The sequence below is a fragment of the Thermobia domestica genome, chromosome 2, assembly GCF_964235325.1.
Source record: "Thermobia domestica chromosome 2, izTheDome1.hap1.1, whole genome shotgun sequence".
Lineage (NCBI taxonomy): Eukaryota > Metazoa > Arthropoda > Insecta > Zygentoma > Lepismatidae > Thermobia > Thermobia domestica.
This window is the reverse complement of record NC_137455.1, coordinates 17379763-17399474: the sequence shown is the minus strand read 5'-3', so window position 1 is coordinate 17399474 and position 19712 is coordinate 17379763. Positions and strand designations below refer to the sequence as shown.

General features: G+C 36.9%; 1 protein-coding gene across 2 annotated transcripts in view; it reads right to left on the bottom strand.

Moving 5' to 3' along the window:
* The window catches only part of E(z) (histone-lysine N-methyltransferase E(z)), an 88212-nt gene that overhangs the window by 44635 nt on the left and 23865 nt on the right, over positions 1-19712 (bottom strand). For both annotated transcript variants that reach the window (XM_081739569.1, XM_081739579.1), the window contains exon 5: positions 19440-19603. In XM_081739569.1, coding sequence (XP_081595695.1) covers positions 19440-19603 — 164 coding nt within the window. The remainder of the gene's footprint in view (positions 1-19439; positions 19604-19712) is intronic.

The following is a 19712-nucleotide window of genomic DNA, read 5'->3' as shown; positions in this document are numbered from 1 at the left end:
ATACTTCAGAGTCAGTACACGAAATAGGCTAGCTTCATACGTATATTTAATAAATTCATTTTATAAAATACTAGGAGGCAAAATTTTCGTATGCTCAAGATAAACTTCTTTGAATTTATTGGGTTGTCTATTTCACAATGAAGTTAAGACTGATAACAGTTTCAAGGAAATACACTACAAGAAGAAACTAAAGATCCTGAGTGGAATGCAAACCAATTCTTCCCTAATATAGTACGGAATACCTGTCTTCAATTCTGCTGCTTTTAGGTTCATTTATGATCCCTATATATACATTTTATAGATATTTTTGATGACAAATATACGCACAACAATATTTTTATCAAGGATGAAATCTGGCACATTTTGTTTTTAACACCGACCACTAACCTTTTGAATGTCCTGAGAATAATAATTGGATGATTATTTTCGTAAAATGATTTCAGCAACCAAATCTCTTGCCTCGACTAGCAGACAGTAAACGAAGAACTCCGGCTTCGTAAAGAAAAAATGAAATCTTTAAGTTTTACGTCCTACGGTTATGCCAGTCAGACTAAAGGAGACGGTGATTATGAGAAATAAATGAAATGGTGGAATAAAGAAAGTGGGGGGAAACGGGACAACCACGAGAAAACCCACGAGCACAGTGTTTGTCCACCACAAAGTCCACACGGCGCGAGCTGGGATCAAACCAGGGACCCCAAGCACCGGAGGTGAACGCTCTACCACTGAGCCACCGCGCCCCCGGCTTCGTAAAAAATTTTATATATTACTAAACTAGTTCTTTTCTCAAAGAGAACACTATAACCAGCAGTACAATTTGAAAACCCTACAATCACACCTACTCACGTTAACTTACAATTTACAGGTACCAATATACATAAATAAACACAACTTTCACGACACTACTATTTATATACGCTTTCTAGCTATCTGCATAGGGAAAGCACATAGTTTCGCTCCAGTATATGAGGTGCATTCAAAAAGTATTGAATCTTTGATTGGCAAAAATATGGAAACACTTCTGGAACGTTGTTTTTGGAATGATGAGCAACTGTGCCGTTGCATTCCGCATGATGTCTTCTCTTGACACAAATCGAGTCCTTTTTAATGGCATTTTCTGCTTGGAAATAACCAAAAGTCACACGGAGCCATGTCGGGTGACTAGGGAGCCTGACGATACACAAGAATGTTGTGTTTGGCGATGAAAGCCTGAATCAAACTTCACGGACACTCTTCTCATGCCCAAATTCTCGTTCAAAATTGAATGTACCCATCCGATTGAATGGTTTTCGCTTGGGTATTGCCACACTTTTGGCAAAATTTGATGCAATATCGCTGCTCAAGTTTTTCTGTCATTTTACAAACAATTGAAACCCGACGACCACTCATTACGTCTTCCTTTGCTGGCCGACTGCTACCGACTCACGCTTTCTACGAGCGGGAAAAAATTTACGACTGCGCATGAGTGACCTCTACATCTGCACTGAGGAAAGTCTCTCGCATTTCATTGGTTTACGTGGGGAAATAATAGGGTTTGATACTATTTGAGCACACGTCGTGTGTGAGTGTGTGTATATAATACATTATTTCTCCGTAACTACCGGCAGAATTTAAAGCCCAACCATCTAAGAAATAATAACAGCAATTTTGGTGATCGAATTCGGAAAGGGACGGGGTCTGCTCGGCTCGCCTTCTATGTGGTATTTTATTTCTTGATAATTAGTGGCCGGATCAGAATGAAATTTGAAATAAAGATTGCTATATTTGGTGATCGAGCTCGACCAGGGATAGGCTCTACTCCGCTCTTCCACAGCTTTGTATGCCGGGAGCCTCTGAGTTCGGTTCCCTGACTGTTTCTCTTGTTTGCGTTATCAAATTATTATACGAAAATAATCATTCGATTAGGATACACAGGGTACATAAAAAGTTAGTGGCTCTTATATAACAATATCCTTTTTATCAGTGTATTCTCTATAGCCATGTAGTTAGCACTCTCGTCTTTAGCGGACGCAGTTTTCTGTTTAATGTCCTGTGAAATCTGGGTGATGATAAACTTTAGGTCCCATGTCCGTAACAATACAATCAAATTCCATATAGATACATGTGCGATAACATTTATGGTATATTTTTAGCTAAATTCAAATATCTTGAACATGTGTGAACATCGCCCTCTCCAAATTCTGATGGTGAGTCTATTCGCTCACAAATAAAAGTTAGTTTACGCTGGGTCTCCATTTCGAAGAAGCACTTTGGAACTTTAATGTTAATAGGGCATTCAACTCTTAAATGTTAATACAGTACTCAACTATTAATTATTAAGTCAATACTTCGGCTTTATACTATTACCAGAAATTATAGCTTACAGCTAATTAAGCATTCGGTATGTACTATTACTTTTAGGATTTATATTTTAAATGAATCCGGTGAGACGAAACTGAAGATCAGATATTTTTCTTCACTAATCTTGAATTAAGCGTACCCTTGTACTCCAGGATTAATTTTTAATAAAGAACGAAAAAATAGAAGAAAAAGGGAGAGAATAAAGAAATGTAAAGAAACTTAAGGAATATACTTAAAAGTACTCAAACCAGGATTGGTTATGCGATTACTTTTAAAGAAAATTAACCATTTAAATCTGCGAAGAGACGCAAAATTATTTTGAGACAGTGTATTCAGGATACGTGCTACTAAATACAACATAAAACTGTTTAAAGTGCCAATCTGGAGATAAATTAAAATAACTGGTTATTAACAAACCAAAGTGTTTTGTTGTACATATATGTCTGCCAATTAATGCGAAAGAATACGGCAAAATGGTTCGCCATCACTGATCTAAGATTGTTCGTCATACGAGAAGCACAACAAGCTGTGAAAGCCAGGAGAAGAGAAGTATATATACACAACAAAATTCAATGAATCCTGCAGCAGAAACTGAACTCAACCCACATGAATGAACAAAACAGGAGTCTCAGCTTACCTCCTCCGGAACTCCCCGATTTCACAGCTGCAGGTGAGAAAAGAGTGTAAACAAATGAAGCACGACATGATCTTGAGCTTCTACGAGCGACCTCAAGATCACAGTATTTCACTTGCATAAAACGCAGGCCATGTTGCTCGGAGATGTGTGTGCATATATTTAACACAGAAGTTGTGTGTTTCGAGCAATTTGAAATGGAAGAATGTTGTAATAATCAATTAGCATTCACACAGACTTCCGAGCAACTGACTGTAAAGCTTAATTAAACTAAATGATCAACGCATACTATAACTATTGTCACTTATCACTTCACATAATCTTCTTCCCATGGCACTTCAACATCTTGTTATTTCAATCAAATCAGACTTCAAGTCCTTTCCCGTACAATCGATTTCATCGTCCATATTTCTTACTCCATAGAGATTTTACAACGATAAACAGTGATCAGCATTCAAGTTTTGTCGAAATCTCGAAAAGATCAAACAAAACAAAAAAACATTATACCAAATCAAAAATTCTGATCAATAGGCAGTCGAGATTTTAGCATCTGAAACTTCATTTTCCTAATTAATTATGAAATTAGAAACGAAACGTTTCCTTACGCAAATTGGTCTTGTAACGTGGTGCACAGGCTGTTTGTTTTTGATTATAAAGTCCGGCGTCTGGTTTTTCCAATCAAAACCTTCTTCCAGTATAACGGTTCATGACTGAAGTTAAGGCCGAAGGAAACTAATGATACACGGAAATGAACAGTAATGATGAAAAACTTGGGAGGAGGTGGAGAGAAATTGAAGAACTCATAAACAAAACTGTTACAAACTCATTTGGCCTTGGTGGCCTTGGATAAGACCAAGGACTTTCAGCACCAGAGGTGTGAATTCTCCTGTAAGTTATCATGCTTTACTTTTACATTTTCGAGTTAAAGTTTCGTCAATTTTTGAATCTACATGAATGACCGTCCATACTTGAGCTATAGGTTAAATATTGCATTTAAAAAATAATAAGAAGAAAAGAATACACTAGTTACAAGACTACGGTCAAGACATAAAAGCATAAAAGCCCATTCACTGTCTAAATTTGCTTTTCCGTGATACTATTTAATTATGATAAATCTTATTAATAAAACCATATACACTGATCACCAATTGAATTAGAAACCTACCTTATACCGTGTAGCACCACCTTTCGCTCTGATAACAGTGGCTACTCGCCGCGGCATGAATTCCACGAGGCGTCTGAAATGTTGTTGTGTCATCTCAATCCATATCTGCTGCAAAGCCTCCCGCAGGTTGATCGGAAGGGGGTCCAAAGCCCGAAGGCGTCGTTCCATGGCGTCCCAGATGTGTTCAATAGGATTGAGGTCCGGTTACCGTATTGGCTAGGGAAGTGTTACGAGATCAGGGGAGTGCTCATCAAACCTATTGGAGCCATCCCAGAGCGGTCGGCCGGAGTATTGCCCTGCTGAAAGATGAGGTCACCATTCGGATGTTGCAACCGACCAAATGACAGGACATGGTCATCTAGAAGATCACGATAGCGTTCACCTGTGAGGGACCGTATCACACGCGTTAGAGGACACATTTCAGTCCACGTAAACATGGCCCAGATGATAATACCACCGGCCTGTAAAGTTCCTTGCTGGCGCGATGAATCCATTGTCTCGTGGCATTGGCGACACACTCGTACCTGTCCATTTGCATGTACCAATGTGAAACGTGACTCATCTGTCAAGGTATCTTTTTCCACATTTCCACGGTCCAGTGGCGGTGTTCCTTTGCTCATGCTAGACGTTGTTTCCTGTGTCGTGCAGTTCGAAGGGTACTCGCGTGGGCCAATGGCTTCTGTACCCCATGACGAGTAGGTAGTTACGGACCTCTCCGCTATTTGACGCAGTGTGGCCCGTCTATCGACTGTTACGATGTGAGCCAGTCGGCGCCTATCCCTGTTGTCGATACATCGCTGACTGCAGCAGTTTACCCATGCGGGTGCGGTTTTACCAGAAGACAGGTACTCATAATACACCCTTGACACAGTACCTTTGTAAATCCGAGTTTCGCAGCCACTTCCGAAATCGAGCCACGCATTCGTCTGGCCCCTACGATTTGACCAGTCAAATGCACTCAGGTCCTTCGCTTGCCCATTACACACTGCACTGACACGGATACCGAGAGAGGAAGCACACGGCAGCAGTACACGCGCGTTTAGTTTCATTCATATGCACTGGTGGAGCCTCTGCAGGGCGGTTTCTGCAACTGTCCTGCTGTCTCTAATTCAACTGGTGATCAGTGTACATTGTTCAATTATTCCTCAGGCTTAACTTATTTACATTTTTTCATTAAAAAATTATCAGATTTTGTTTCTTGGATGACCAAGGAGTCATCTGGTTGACTACATACGGCAGCAATATGTTCAACACATCTCGACATGGTTTGTTAGCTCTCGTACTGTGAAAATATCATCTTTAACTATTTAGATTGGTATTAGGAATGGCACCTATAGTCATGTTAGCCCGTTATGTATGAGAGATGACGTCCCTCGGTAATATCATTGCCCGGGGAATAGGGTAGGAAGAAAGGAATGGGAAAGGGTGGAAGCGGCCTGGGACCATTATATTAGGTACCATCCCAGCATTTGCCTGGTGTGAATGACAAAAACCTCACACAGCTTTACATGTTTTTCGACCGAGTGCCCCCACTGGAAACCTAACATGGGACCTCTCTCGCTTTTGGTACGATCGTTACCGACTACGCAACTTCTTTTTTTTAACTATTTATTTGTGTGTTACAAGTGTTAATTATTTCTAACCAGTAGTAGCATCGCACTACTTTTACGTTCTACGATTAGCCATGTGTGTGTGTCATTAGGAACCTCAATACGACCATAGTATGAACTAGTGTGTTCCTTAACTTTCATATACTAAAACACTGATTTGCATATGGGACTGACTAAAGTTTTCTGTTAAGCCTTCTGAAATTCTCTGATCAGTTAATTTATGGTGAAAGTTCTTTTATCTTCAAGAATGTGAAGAAGAATTTTTTTTAATATTTAAGCAGTGAAGAAATACAATTTTTACTTCATCGAAACATCACAATTAGTTTACGTGATTTTTAAGAAATGTTCTGCTACTAAACTTGGACTCGATCTTCTGATCTTAGAACATACAGCACTTTTTTCACTATATTACCAGACTTTGCATTAGATTTTAGCTCTATCTTTCTCCTGAAGCATAACAACCATGTAGCTAAAATCTCGAAAATGTAAGATCCATTTTACTAAATTTTTGCACAGATTTTGTTTCTTGGATCCGTACTAATACTCTTCGTGACTTGGAGCAAAGTCAGAACTATGATCACTGTGAATTCATCTTGTTTATTGGCAGTATAATTATAATGGTTAAGATTTCTACTACAATAATGTTTATTATTTGGTTTTTATGTCTATTTTATTCTGGATACAGATAACATTTAAAAAGAACATTGATCAAATTGATCAATAATTAATAAATCGTCTTGGGAGAACAAAATTGTCAGGATGAGAAGGATTCGAATCCATTATTTTTCTAGCAACAGTTAATGAATGGAGATCTAATTTTGTTTCCAAAATGTTTTACAATCATTATAAGGTGTCAATATTTTAGATTCCACTGCATAATAAGGGACAAAGGAAAGAAAATCGATTATGTCCAATACACTTCGAGTTTTTATATATATATATATATATATATATATATATATATATATATATATATATATATATATAACGTGTACTTCGAGGAAGATGTAAATGCATGCTACCCCATGTTTTTAATTTTCTTGGAAAATAATTTTACTCATCTCTACCCAATGGACTCAATTTCCTGCGGTCATTACCTAATATCGTAGTAGAAATCTAAACTCAGTAATAAAAAGATAAATTTACCAAGTACACTTAAACATACTGTGTAATATACTTAAGTCTAAGGCTCAAGAAGCAACTAGTTCAACGCCACAGAATCTAAAGCCAAACTGCCGATTAGATCCTGTCTTTCGTTTACCCGATTCAGTGAGCATTGATATTATCTACATTTCTCAAATAATGATTTCTATCATCTACTCGGCCCACCCAAAGACCTTTCCCCACCAGTTTTTCAATTTAACGCACTATCCACTCCCTCATGCATAGTATTGCGAGTCACGTGTTCTGATCATCTTTGATCCAACTTAAAATATACCCGGTGATACACACATCTTGTGAAGTTATTCGTTATGTAACAGTCTATTCTTTCGCTGGCTCACCTAATTTTCGGCCGAATATTATTGCTTAAGTCTTAGTTTTCGAACACTTTCCACACACCTTCTTTTTCCACCTAATTTATCTGCGAAACTCTTCAATATGATATAAGCAAAACTACAGGGTGAGGCGAGAGTCTGGATACACCCCTATAAAAGTCGAATGGTGTGAAGAATCATAATTTCGTTTGGTACGGGCTGTCTATAGGTTTGTGTGGGGGGAGGGCGCAACTTACAAGAGCTATGGCTACAGCGGCGGCCATCTTGAAATCCGTCATCTTTGATTTGGGTTACGTTTTCTAAAGGGAAGGGGATCATGTCGCCTATCATTTTAGACTGCCTTTTTCTGAGGAATACACTTGTGCAATTCGGTTTGCAACATCTTTATTTGTATTGGAGTTATGACCTGTTAAAGTTTAAAATTGCAAGGAGGTGATCAATTTTCTTTATCGTTGCAGGTGATCCACAATAGCACTTACACAGGAGGAACGCATTAAAATCGTATTAATGAGTGGTGGACGAAATATCAGAGTGATTGCTGTTGACTTCAATGCCCGGCATCCTGAGAGAAATGACATTTGACATAGGACACTTTCCAAGTTACTGGACAAATTTCGTGCAACAGGTTCTGTGGCGGACAAGCCACGCAGTGGACGTCCAAGAACAGCCACCAACGAAGAGACTGAACAGCAATTGTGGCATCGGTTATGAAAAGTCCACATCGCAGTACGCGCCAGTTATCAGCAATATCCAGTGTCAGTCAGCGTTCAATCCTGCGTCAATGGTGCAACACACACCAATGGCACCTGTACAAGTTACAGTTGCAACATCATCTCTCCGAGAATGACCCTGATCGGCGGTTACAGTTTGCAGAATGAGCTCTGGATCAGTGCGGCAGTAATCCAAACTTCATAGGTTTTGTTCAGTAACAAAGCTAACTTTTATGTGCAAAGTGAAGTAAACAAACAAAATCACCGTTATCGGTCAGATGCAAACCCCTCGTGGGTGGATCCCTGTAAAAGTGCTGATTGTGGAAAAGTGATGATTTGGTGTGGGATTTGGGACAAAAATCGTGGGTCCGGTGTTTATTAATGGAACCTTGAATGGGGAGAGGTATCTTAATATGCTCCGTGATTATATGTTTCCACCGTTGTTGAATCCGCAGGGTGATTTCCCAACTTTCTTCCAACTGGGCAGTGCACCTCCCCATTATGCTACTGACAAGTAAACCTTACGTTTGGGTGAATCGAGTTGCTGACTGAGACACATATGAGAAAGTAGTACTAAATGTGGTCAGTATTTCAGTGAAGTTGTAGGTGCGAAGCTCCAAGGGTTTAGGATATAAAGCTACCAGAACATCATATGGAAGTACAGAATAGTCTTCATACAGTTGGAGGTAAAAGCTCTGTAAGACCTCTTGTAACGACAAAAGGTGAATAACAAATATATGGGTACATATTAGGACTAGGGGGAAGTCATATAGTAAGGGTATACCTGACGGCGGCCATCTTGAAATCCGCCATTTTGAATTAAGGTTAAGTTTTTAAAATAGGAATAGGGTCATGTGATACATGATTTACGGCGCAAATTTAATCAGAAGAACAATGGTGACGTTAATTTTGATTTACGCGCAATAGGTAAAAAGTTACAGGGAAATTAAATATTGTTGCAGCATATGTATTAGTCCTTTACCCCACCTTGTAAATTTTGTGTTAATGATAATAATTAAATAAAAAGCAGGTGGATAACTATTAGGTCTATCGTAAGAGTTGCCTTGATGGCGGCCATGTTCAAATCCGTGTAAAAGGGAAAGTCGTCGTTGCCATAGAAACCACCGTTTCTTAATTTTGAACATACTAGATTCGATTGAAACGAGAAAACTTTTTATCGGACTTCTAAAGAGAATGAAATAAAATAACTAAATACATGACCGTGTTTATTACATCTAGGATTCCCAGTCACGACCCCCTTTTCAGTTTTATTAAAAAATAGAAGAAGAAGATGAAGAAAGGAAAAGGAAAATAGAAAAGGAAAGAGGTAAAGTAAGAAGGTGATAAAGAGGAAGCTGTTACTGAATATTTTGAAAAATATGGTAAAGAAAAGTGAATAATTATCGAATTCCAATAGCTATTGGGTTAATATTTGGTATTAAGGTGATCAAGGGTAGACACATGTTAACCCATACATCCCCGATCTAGATCCATTTAACCCTAACTACCAAATTATCCCTATCTAGATCTGAGATAGATGAGAAAGTTTAATTCTACAGTTTATTCAATATTTCCAGAAGTTCTAGACTAATATCCAATATTTGAAAAATAAACGACGAAGTTGATGGCATGTTAGAATCGACCACAAAGAAAAAAAAAAAATCAGAGTATTACATATTCGTAGAAGATTTTGACTCTCACAGTTCTCCCATGCTGATCATTCGTTCAGGCTACTTCAGTCCTTTTTACTTCCTTCATAGAGCCAACTTAAGTTAGTATTAACATTCAATGAGTTTAATTGATAACTACCATTAATTATAATAAATCACACATATATGTCAAAATAATGGATGCACTTAATACTAAACCTACATTTCACTCACACACACATTCATACAGGACAATGTATACTTCGGGTTGTATTTAGTTAAATTAAACTAACCTAACTACATTACTATATACATTTATTACATTTCAATAAAAGAAAAATTAGTTGGACATAACAGGGAAAAAATTTAATACATGGAAAGAATGTTTTATTAACATGCATAGAAATTCGCTAATTTTATCAAGACCAAATAACACATTTCTCTTCCTATATATATATTAAAAGTTGAATTACATAAAAGAGAATTTGACAAAAAAAAAAAAAAAAAAAAAAAAAAAAAAAAAAAAAAAAAAAAAAAATGAAAGACAAAAATAAAAAAATTCAAAGATCAATACATTTAGGATTCAATGTAATGAATATATATATATATCGTTGCGGAAAAAGAAAGAAAAAATAAATAAAAAAAATATATATATATATAATTGGTTAATCATTCTAAAAAAAAAAAAACACTTTAGTAACATTTTATTAGGTCTCTGTCCCAAGAGGAGACATTTCGACGATTTTATGAGTCTTTGTTCTCACATCGATAATAGCTCCTTTTTCCAACTCTCTTTTCGCACTGTGGTTTGTGTCCATGAGAGTGTTTAATTGTTTTTGTTTTAGCTATAGACAAATAGTCGCTTCATATCATATATATATATATTTATATTTCTCATTTCGTCACTCGACGCACTCAATATAAAATTTCAAAGTTTATCAAGGTTAAAAAAATTTTGAATCCAGTCACAGACATTGAAAACATATTTCCATATTCCGGTATTCACATTAAGTTATCAACTAAATTTCTCTTCATTAACTTTAAGACCAGTAATTTTCTTTATAGTATAGATCTTGTAGTCAAAAGATTCTAGTCACTGAATAGTTAAATTTCTGATCGTAGGGGAAGGATTTGTTTCAGAGTCTACTGATAGAAGATTCGTTGGTGGGGCACACTGTTTCGTAGGTTATTAATTTCACTTTGATCTTGCGAATAAATTTGGATGAGGATTAGGGTTATTTTACTTATCTTACGACCTGCTACTCGTTTTACTTACATGCGGTATTTAACATTATATTCAACTTTAATAGTTACAGACATCAGTAACCACTCAACAAAATGTAATTTATTACAATATACGCGGTAACACTATATGTCACAAATAGTTGGTAACGGTCGGGTGTCAAAAACCTATGGCAACCTAAACAAAACCAGGGTAAATACCGAGCCCATTACATACATACTCGTATATATATATTCATATTATTCAATACAATAAATTTTACTTTAATATCCATCGTAGTATTTTGTCGACGTTTAAATTTTACATAACCGTTCATATTCGACAAGTATTCATATTTTATAAATGTTTATATTTTATTGGCTCAAAGACAAAACAAAAACCCTGACTATCAAAATTCACTTTTTTCTCTCATAAGGTTGCAACATTGTACTTTCTATGTATAAACCCGATAATCAATAATCATTTTCAATTTACTAAAGATCCGCATATATATATATAAAAAATAGTTGGTGTTATTTAGTGACATAAGAGGTGGAAATGTAACAAATTGAGCAGGCACGTAACTTTTAAAACTATGTAAGCACATATATAGATGTATATAAAAAAAAAATCAATGTTATTGGAAACTAGTGGGCCCAGACTACTAATACATACACACTATATGACCAATCAATAGAAATAAAAACCAGAAATCAGTTGTCAATGGATATAATTTGTATGATCCATGAATAACAAATGTTTCTAGGAATCCGAAAGCATAGTGTACCTTCCCATCAATTTCTCCAGTGGTGGATTGAATATCGCGAAAATGGTCCCGAGATGTGCTGCAATACCTCCACGAATTGCATCCCTCGATGTCTCAGTTAGTACATACGATCGAAATAAGTGATATGAAATATTGTACGTTTTCATGAGTTTCAGAAATCGGGGGGGGGGGGGGGGGGGCAAGGTTGAAAAATTAAAAAAAAAAAAAAAATCTCGAAGTAATGAAGACAGAGAGAGATAGAGAAGAAGGAAGACGAAGAATAGTGGCGCCAAAGACTTAAGTGAGAAATAACTAACGCTACAAAGACAAAAGTCGAATTTCTATCTCGACAAATCCATAGCCAAAATATTCTTAACATGCCAAAAGGGTGGTCTACTCAAATACGTAGACTCAAGGAACGACCTGCTGCCAAGGATGCAAGTTCTGTGTCCATCAGATCCCAATCCCACAAGAGTTTGGTTGTAAGATTGAAATCCGATCCCCGTATCCGGCCCAAACCAGCAGGTTCCCGGAAATCGTCCGGAAGGTTAGAGAAGGCGCTAATTTAGAATTTCAAGAAAAAAAAAAAAAATCATCCGACCTCTTGGAAACTAGAAGATTCCAGAATAGGGATGAAATTAGAGTAATAGCTAAGGTATCCCTAATTAGTGATTTGCCAAAATTAAAAAAAAATTAAATAAATAAACTGAATTTTGGATCGGTGATTTCAATTACCGAAACATCACCGATGGCTACCCAGCGCAGACATGCCACCGTCTGGGACGTCGTTAATTTCCCTCATCTAATTAAACTAAGAAAAGACATGAAAATACTTAAGGGGACTAGGGGTCGACGTCCGGGTACGCTACATTTAGTAGCAGTTAATTTAATCGGATAGTCCGAACTGAGTTATATGAACACTGCACAATAAATAAATAAGGTAAGCAACAAAAACAAAAAAAAAAATCTCGGAGAGGCTATGAATGCTAAAGATACAAATGACCGAAACCTGTACTTTTCGATGATCACAGGATATAGCAGTTGGTTTTCTTAATTATCATGTCTGTCATCCTTTAGAAGTAATTCCCACATGATACTACTCTATCTATTGAAAGGCTTAAGATCTGGGGCTGTTATTATGAGGTACATAAATGCAAAGTAACACACAATTCCCAACTATAATTTACATTCAAGTAGCAAACTCGGTTGGATGAATGCACTGGTGTGGAAGTCAAAACGCGAGAGATTTTTTTTTTTTTTCGTAAACATATTCATATTTTCACTATATAAAATTCACTAGGCCTATCCATTTAAATATAGGGGTCGTCATCTCGTTCATATTATATATCATATTATTAACATATCATTACGTTCATTCATTATCTACTAATTTTCGCACGAAGTAATATTTTATAAACACCCTATTTCGTACATTTTACACGCAGGCCATACACATATCTACATTACGCAGTAATAAATATATATATATATATATAACTATCACAATCTATCACGCTCAAACCACCACACGATCACATTCATCGAACCACGTACTCTTTATTTCGAAGCACCCAAATTGTATTTACCTTGCAGGTTTAAAAAAAAAAAAAAAAATCATACATGTATTTACGGAAAGTTAAATTGTCAATGATTAATCTATTTCTGATTTGTTGATAAAACTGAAGCAACAATGGAATTTTCGACAGCCACGGGAAAAAAGAATTTAATACTACATTTTGAACCAAACAGTAACAGCATACGGGCTTTACTTCTATTAAGAAAATAGGTATTCTTTATTTCGGCGGATATTTCAATTTCTACTGACCCTAGCAAGCTGAAATTTTCAGTACAGTAAGATCTCATGCTATTTTATACGAAGGTATACTCATCTGACCCGAAATCCATGTCCAATGAAAGTAATTTTTGAATAAATGACTAAAATCCAACAACCTAGATCACTAAGTTATGCGATGTCGTATTGTCAACAAACAATTGAGTACCGAAACCGGACGCTGTGGCGCTGTAGTGGAGGCATAATTTACCGTGTACTGAAATGTATACTTGTACTCATTAATCAGAAATTTAATATTTACTCTGGTTTATTTCTGTTAGGAAAATGGTACTAAATTAACACATATTTATACACTGTCCAAATCGAAAATTCACACACTCACACAAGACTACTAACTACATACACCACTGCTAATCCTATACATAAAAACAACTAACTAAACCAAACATGCACCATTTAGTTACATGCATGTTGACAAAATAAATACTCCCTTCTGATATATACCGTCGGCTCTATTTAATTTAGAGGGGGCAAAATGAGAAAGGTAAACACTAGGTCCAATTGACCTGACCAATTGTTTACATAATGACTACCAAAAGTTGATGCCCGGGGGGCACCTTAACGAAGTTTATGGAGGGTCCCTTCCCCTAAAAGGGGAAAAGGCCCTAAAACGAACAATAACTAACCCATTCCCCCGCTAGAACCGGTTCAATTCAGAAAAGGGGATAGGAGCCCTTTTGAACTAACTTAAGCTGCCATTATGATTATTTACAGTACTATTAAACCTACTACATACATGCAATTACGAAATAAATAATAATAATTCACATTTACTTAATACACGACCAACATGCACTAATCAGGTCGTAATTTCCCTAATCCCTAATTGAATTTGAAAAGATAAAAAAAATCACTTTCCTATATTGTCTATCCTATCTGGGCAGCAAACATGGCTTCCTGCAAACCGAAATCCTGAATCAGATATTTTCCCCTGGTTTTGCAGTTCTTTCAACAAAAATATGGGTTTCCTGGCTCCTGATTGATCACACGACGTTTACGATGACATTTAGTCTAAATTTTACCTGTTTTACACTCGAAATCCACGTCTTTACCAGCCAGTATAGCGTAGTTGATTTCCACGGCTGTGCTCGTAGAGTCGTTCTTGATTATTCCGATAACATTGCGCCGAAAAAGCCAGAGGTAGGAGAATTCCTCCAATCAGAAAGAAAACTTTAGCCGCGGAAATTACAAAGCGAATGGAAATTTGGTAAATCCAGATATAACCGGATCTGAAAGTGACTATGGACTACTGAGAGGGGGTGAGGGAAAAGGTTAGGTACCTGACTAAATTCTACATTGGTCTGAAATTAAGAAAATTTATATCCAATGACAGAACTATGTTTCGGTATGACGTCAGAATGGTAAACCTTGAAACTTTTCAACTTATATATCAGAAAATGGGATTTACACTTAATCAAAATGTAAATAAATATATTATACAGTGGGAATATGGTTATTAAAGAAACCTTTCGATTCATTGTATTTAATTCGAAGTAAAGGGAGTAAATAAATTGTGTAGCTAAACCGAAATTGAATAATAAAAAAAAAATTACTAGGTACAGGGTGCGTAAAAAAAAATTGCCATTACTTTCAACTGTAATGGTACATTACATCCGCCATTTTGAATCAGACAAAAGTTTTAAACAAACGCATAACAGTGACACCTTATTAATAGCTAATTTTACCATAAATCCAACGGTATAATCATTTTTGCTTTATCATTAATCAGCACAAAATTAAATGGGAATAGAGTAATACAATAGCTGACTTCGGGCTAGAAGTTAATCAGAAATACAATGGTGGCGTTACAATGTTAGTTGTTTGATGCTGTACTTGCACGCCATTTCGTTGTTTTTCTTGTATCCTGTTCACATCTATTTCTAATACATATGCTGCAACAATATTTAATTTCCCTGTAACTTTTTACCAATTGCGCGTAAATCAAAATTAACGTCACCATTGTTCTTCTGATTAAATTTGCGCCGTAAATCATGTATCACATGACCCTATTCCTATTTTAGAAACTTAACCTTAATTCAAAATGGCGGATTTCAAGATGGCCGCCGTCAGGCATACCCTTACTATATGACTTCCCTCTAGTCCTAATATGTACCCATATATTTGTTATTCACCTTTTGTCGTTACAAGAAGTCTTACAGGACTTTTACCTCCAACTGTATGAAGACTATTCTGTACTTCCATGTGATGTTCTGGTAGCTGTATCTCCTAAACCCCTGGAGCTTCGCACCTACAACTTCACTGAAATACTGACCACATTTAGTACTACTTTCTCATATGTGTCTCAGTCAGCAACTCGATTCACCCAAACGTAAGGTTTACTTGTGAGGTCAGACAGTTTCTGGATGAACAGTTTCCAGGTCACTGGATAGGTAGGAAGGGTCCTATACAATTGCCACCATGGTCCCCTGATCTCACACCTCTTGACTTTTATCTGTGAGGTCGTTTGAAATCAATTTTGTGTATGAGGTAAAAGTCAACAATGTAGCCCATCTCTGCCGGCGTATTGAGGAGGTCTCTGTTGACCCACAGATCCTGCGACGTGTGCAGTAGGACTGGCAAAAAAGACTCCGATTGTGTATCCAGAGCAATGGAGGTCATATTGAGTGACTCGCGAGTGTCCCAAACTTTAACAGGTCATAACTCCTACACAAATAAAGATATCGCAAATGTACAGATGTATTCCTCAGAAAAAGGCAGTCTACAATATTCGACATGACCCCCTTTCCATTTGAAAAAGTAACCCAAATCCAAGGTAGTGGATTTCAAGACGGCCGCCGCTGTCGCCACAGCTTCTATAAGTTGCGCCCCCATATATAGACACCCCAAGCAAACATTATGATTCCTCACACCATTCGACATTTAAAGGGGTGTATCCAGACCTTTGCCTCACCCTGTATATTGAAGAAAAGTAGGCAATAATAGATTTACCCCAATACATTTTTTACTCACTGAATTTCAAAGAATGAAATTGTATTAGTACGCCATATCTCGGACTTGTTTTGCCAGCACAGTAACCACCTATTCCCAGCGCTATAGTCCAACAAATGGCGAAATTCAGCTGAATGATGTGTGGTAAGAACACAAGCTCTCATCGCCATTCCAGACCGGAGTTCGCTGCATCTCAATTCAAGAGGTCGTCGTCAGTTAGGTCGCAATGATAAATCAATACTGAAAATCATATGTTTCCCAGCGAAATTGAAGCCGGAATAGCGAGCAGTATGTCTACTAAATCTGTTTGCTGGCTTCATTAAATCCTCGTTGTAAGGTTCTTGTAGCACGGCTCAAATAAATAAACTAAAAAAACTTTATTTTTCTTGTCTTTAGCTGAGCACATATCCTACGAACATAGAAAGAGAAAAATTATTAACGAATGCAAATAGACCAGACAGTTTTTAGCGCACTTTCTAACTTGAATCTATGCGTCGTTTAACCCGGAAAGGGGATATTTCTCTTACAACAAAAATCCGGATCCTCTTATTTCTTTGATCAGAACATATACGATGTGTATCATCCATTACATATCACAGAGATCTCAATCTAAGTCATTCGCCTCTCCTTAATAAGCAAAATTGAAATTATTAGTCTGTGTTCATTAAACACATAGAATTCAATTTATTTATTTTAATAAACGGAAGGAGCGGCTAGTAGAGATAAAAGCTTCGAAGAACACACTTTCAAATCGTCTAATTTCGACGATATGAACTTAAACCAATGAGTTTATGTAAGCGATTACGAGGAAATGTACATATTTTGGCAGCGAGTATTTACTTATTTGTTCAACAATCATGTCGTAACACATACGGGGAAAATCGGCGAATGAAGCCTGAAACGGCAAACTTCACATATCTCGAAAATTATTACAATTTTATAATAATAGTAAAACCCACACAATTATAATAATTAAAACTAAGAAATGAGCATGACATTTTTGTAAACTGTAATGATTGCATTTAGAGAAGAAAGAGTATTGCTTACGTTGCATCATATAGCTTCCATAAGCAAATTGAACAACTGTATTTATTATGTCTAATTTCTATCAGGAAACCAAAGTGTCAACTTTGATTTATTTTTTTATTATTACTATTTACCTCGAAACTCCATTGATAAAGCTACTTTCAATGTGTTTATAATCACATTAAACTGAGGTTCACGAACTATTTTCTCATTCATATACCCAAATTCCTTAATTTCCAGTTTCTGTATTTACTTACAATTGGATGGTATGTCATAGTGTAAATAGAACCTCTATTTATGAGTCAGATGACTCGGGTTCAATTCCTGTGAGCTGGTTGACTGTATTTAAATTCTGTCAGCAGCAAGACTTATATACGAGAGGATCAAATGAAAACCTTAAAAATGCAATCAAATTTTGTAAAGTTGGACGACTGTTTCGATACGTGGCAATAATATGCCTTGAGTTGTACTTAATGACCGACAGGTGCAGAGTGTTGCTGGAAGAACGACGAACGCGGCAGCGTCAGTATCAAGATGGCCGCCACATTGTCCATATGCACCGCGTTAGAACAACGTTCGGTGATCCGGTTTTTGAGCAGAGAAGGTGTGAAACCAATTGAAACTCATTGCAGGATGGCAGCAGGTGATTCGTGTTTGTCCCTGCAGCAAGTATATGAGTGGTGTAAGAAGTTTAAAAGTGGCACAACATTTGTGAAGCATGCTCCTCGACAGGGACAGGCTCACCGCGTAGTGACCGACGAACGCAGTGCGTTAGCGGAACAGCTTCTAAAAGAAAACAAGCGTATTACGCTGAAAGAAATAACTACAATAATGAACATTAGCTTTGGTTCAGCTCAACACATTGTGCATTTCAATAAGGTGTTTGCAAGATATGGGTCACACGTCAGTTGATTGCTAAATTGAAAGATCGTCGCGTCGGCGCCTGTGAAGAACTTGTGCGTCGCTTCAACGCCAAGGGTGATGCATTTCTCATGTGTCTCTCATCCACCCTATTCACCAGATCTTGCCCCCACTGACCTTCATGCGTTTGGACGACTCAAAGAAGCGATGGGAGGCAAGCATTTCAATAGTAATGAACAGGTGAAAAATGCCGTGCACGAGTTGCTACAATCTCAATCACAAGAATTCTTCCAAGGTGGTATGCATGCACTTTCGAAAAATTTCCTTTTCAATGTTACATTCTAAAATGTATTGCACTTTTTTTGATTTGATCCTTTCTCGTAGAACGAGACCTACAGATTATTGTGGTAAACTACTGTAGTATCTTTGATGTTCTTCCACTCAGACCACGTGTATGAAAAGACGGCTGATCCCCGGTGGGGATGGAATTCACTTCTCGTTCTACCCTCATTGAAAGTGACTCAGGGGTTCACTCAACTCAGTAAAATATACTTGGGGAAAGCTGGGGGGTTATAACAGCTGTATTGACATCTACTGAATATGTTGACGTAAACTCCACATCGCCTTGTCTTCAACAAGGATAGGAGAAGAACATTGCTTATCTGTTTTTATATATTCTTTCTAATTGTAATGATCAAGATCTGCCTATTTTATCACAGCTCTACTATATTAGTGATTCGCCCTACTATCTTACCGCAGTTCTACTGCATTAGTAATTCGATTACTATTTTACCACAGTTCTACTGAGTTAGTGATTCGGCCTACTGTCTTAGCAAGCTCTACTACATTAGATTCAGCCTACTATGTTACCATAGTTCTATTGTATTAGTGATTCCGACTTCTATCTTACCACAGCTCTCTATTGCAGTAGTGACTCGACCTATCTTATCATAGCTGTATTGTATTAGTGATTCGGACTAGCTACGTTAGGTAAATGGGCTAACATCTGCAGTCGGGCAAAACACTTAAAATATTAGTAAAATCTATAAGTTATAAAAGATTTCCAACAAAAGAAAATTCTACAACTTTAATTATAATGTACGAGAAGTACAATATTCGCCATTTCTTCTACATAACAAGTGATTATGGAAGTACTTACGGTGCAAGAAACAGTCATATTTAAAGCATCGTCTACAGAACAATGTGTGGAAGGAATGCATCGTTTGTTCTCTTGGAACAGATTGAGCGTTTGGTCCATCAATGTTTGGAGTACACTCGGGCGGTAAAGCATTTGGATCCATTCTTTCCGTTAACTCAATATATCTGAAAAATCAAAATTTAAAAGGGTCAAATACTTTTATACTTTTCAGAAATTTACGCTTTTTTTATTTTACATAAGTATGCATTTGATTGTTTCAAACCTTTTACGCAT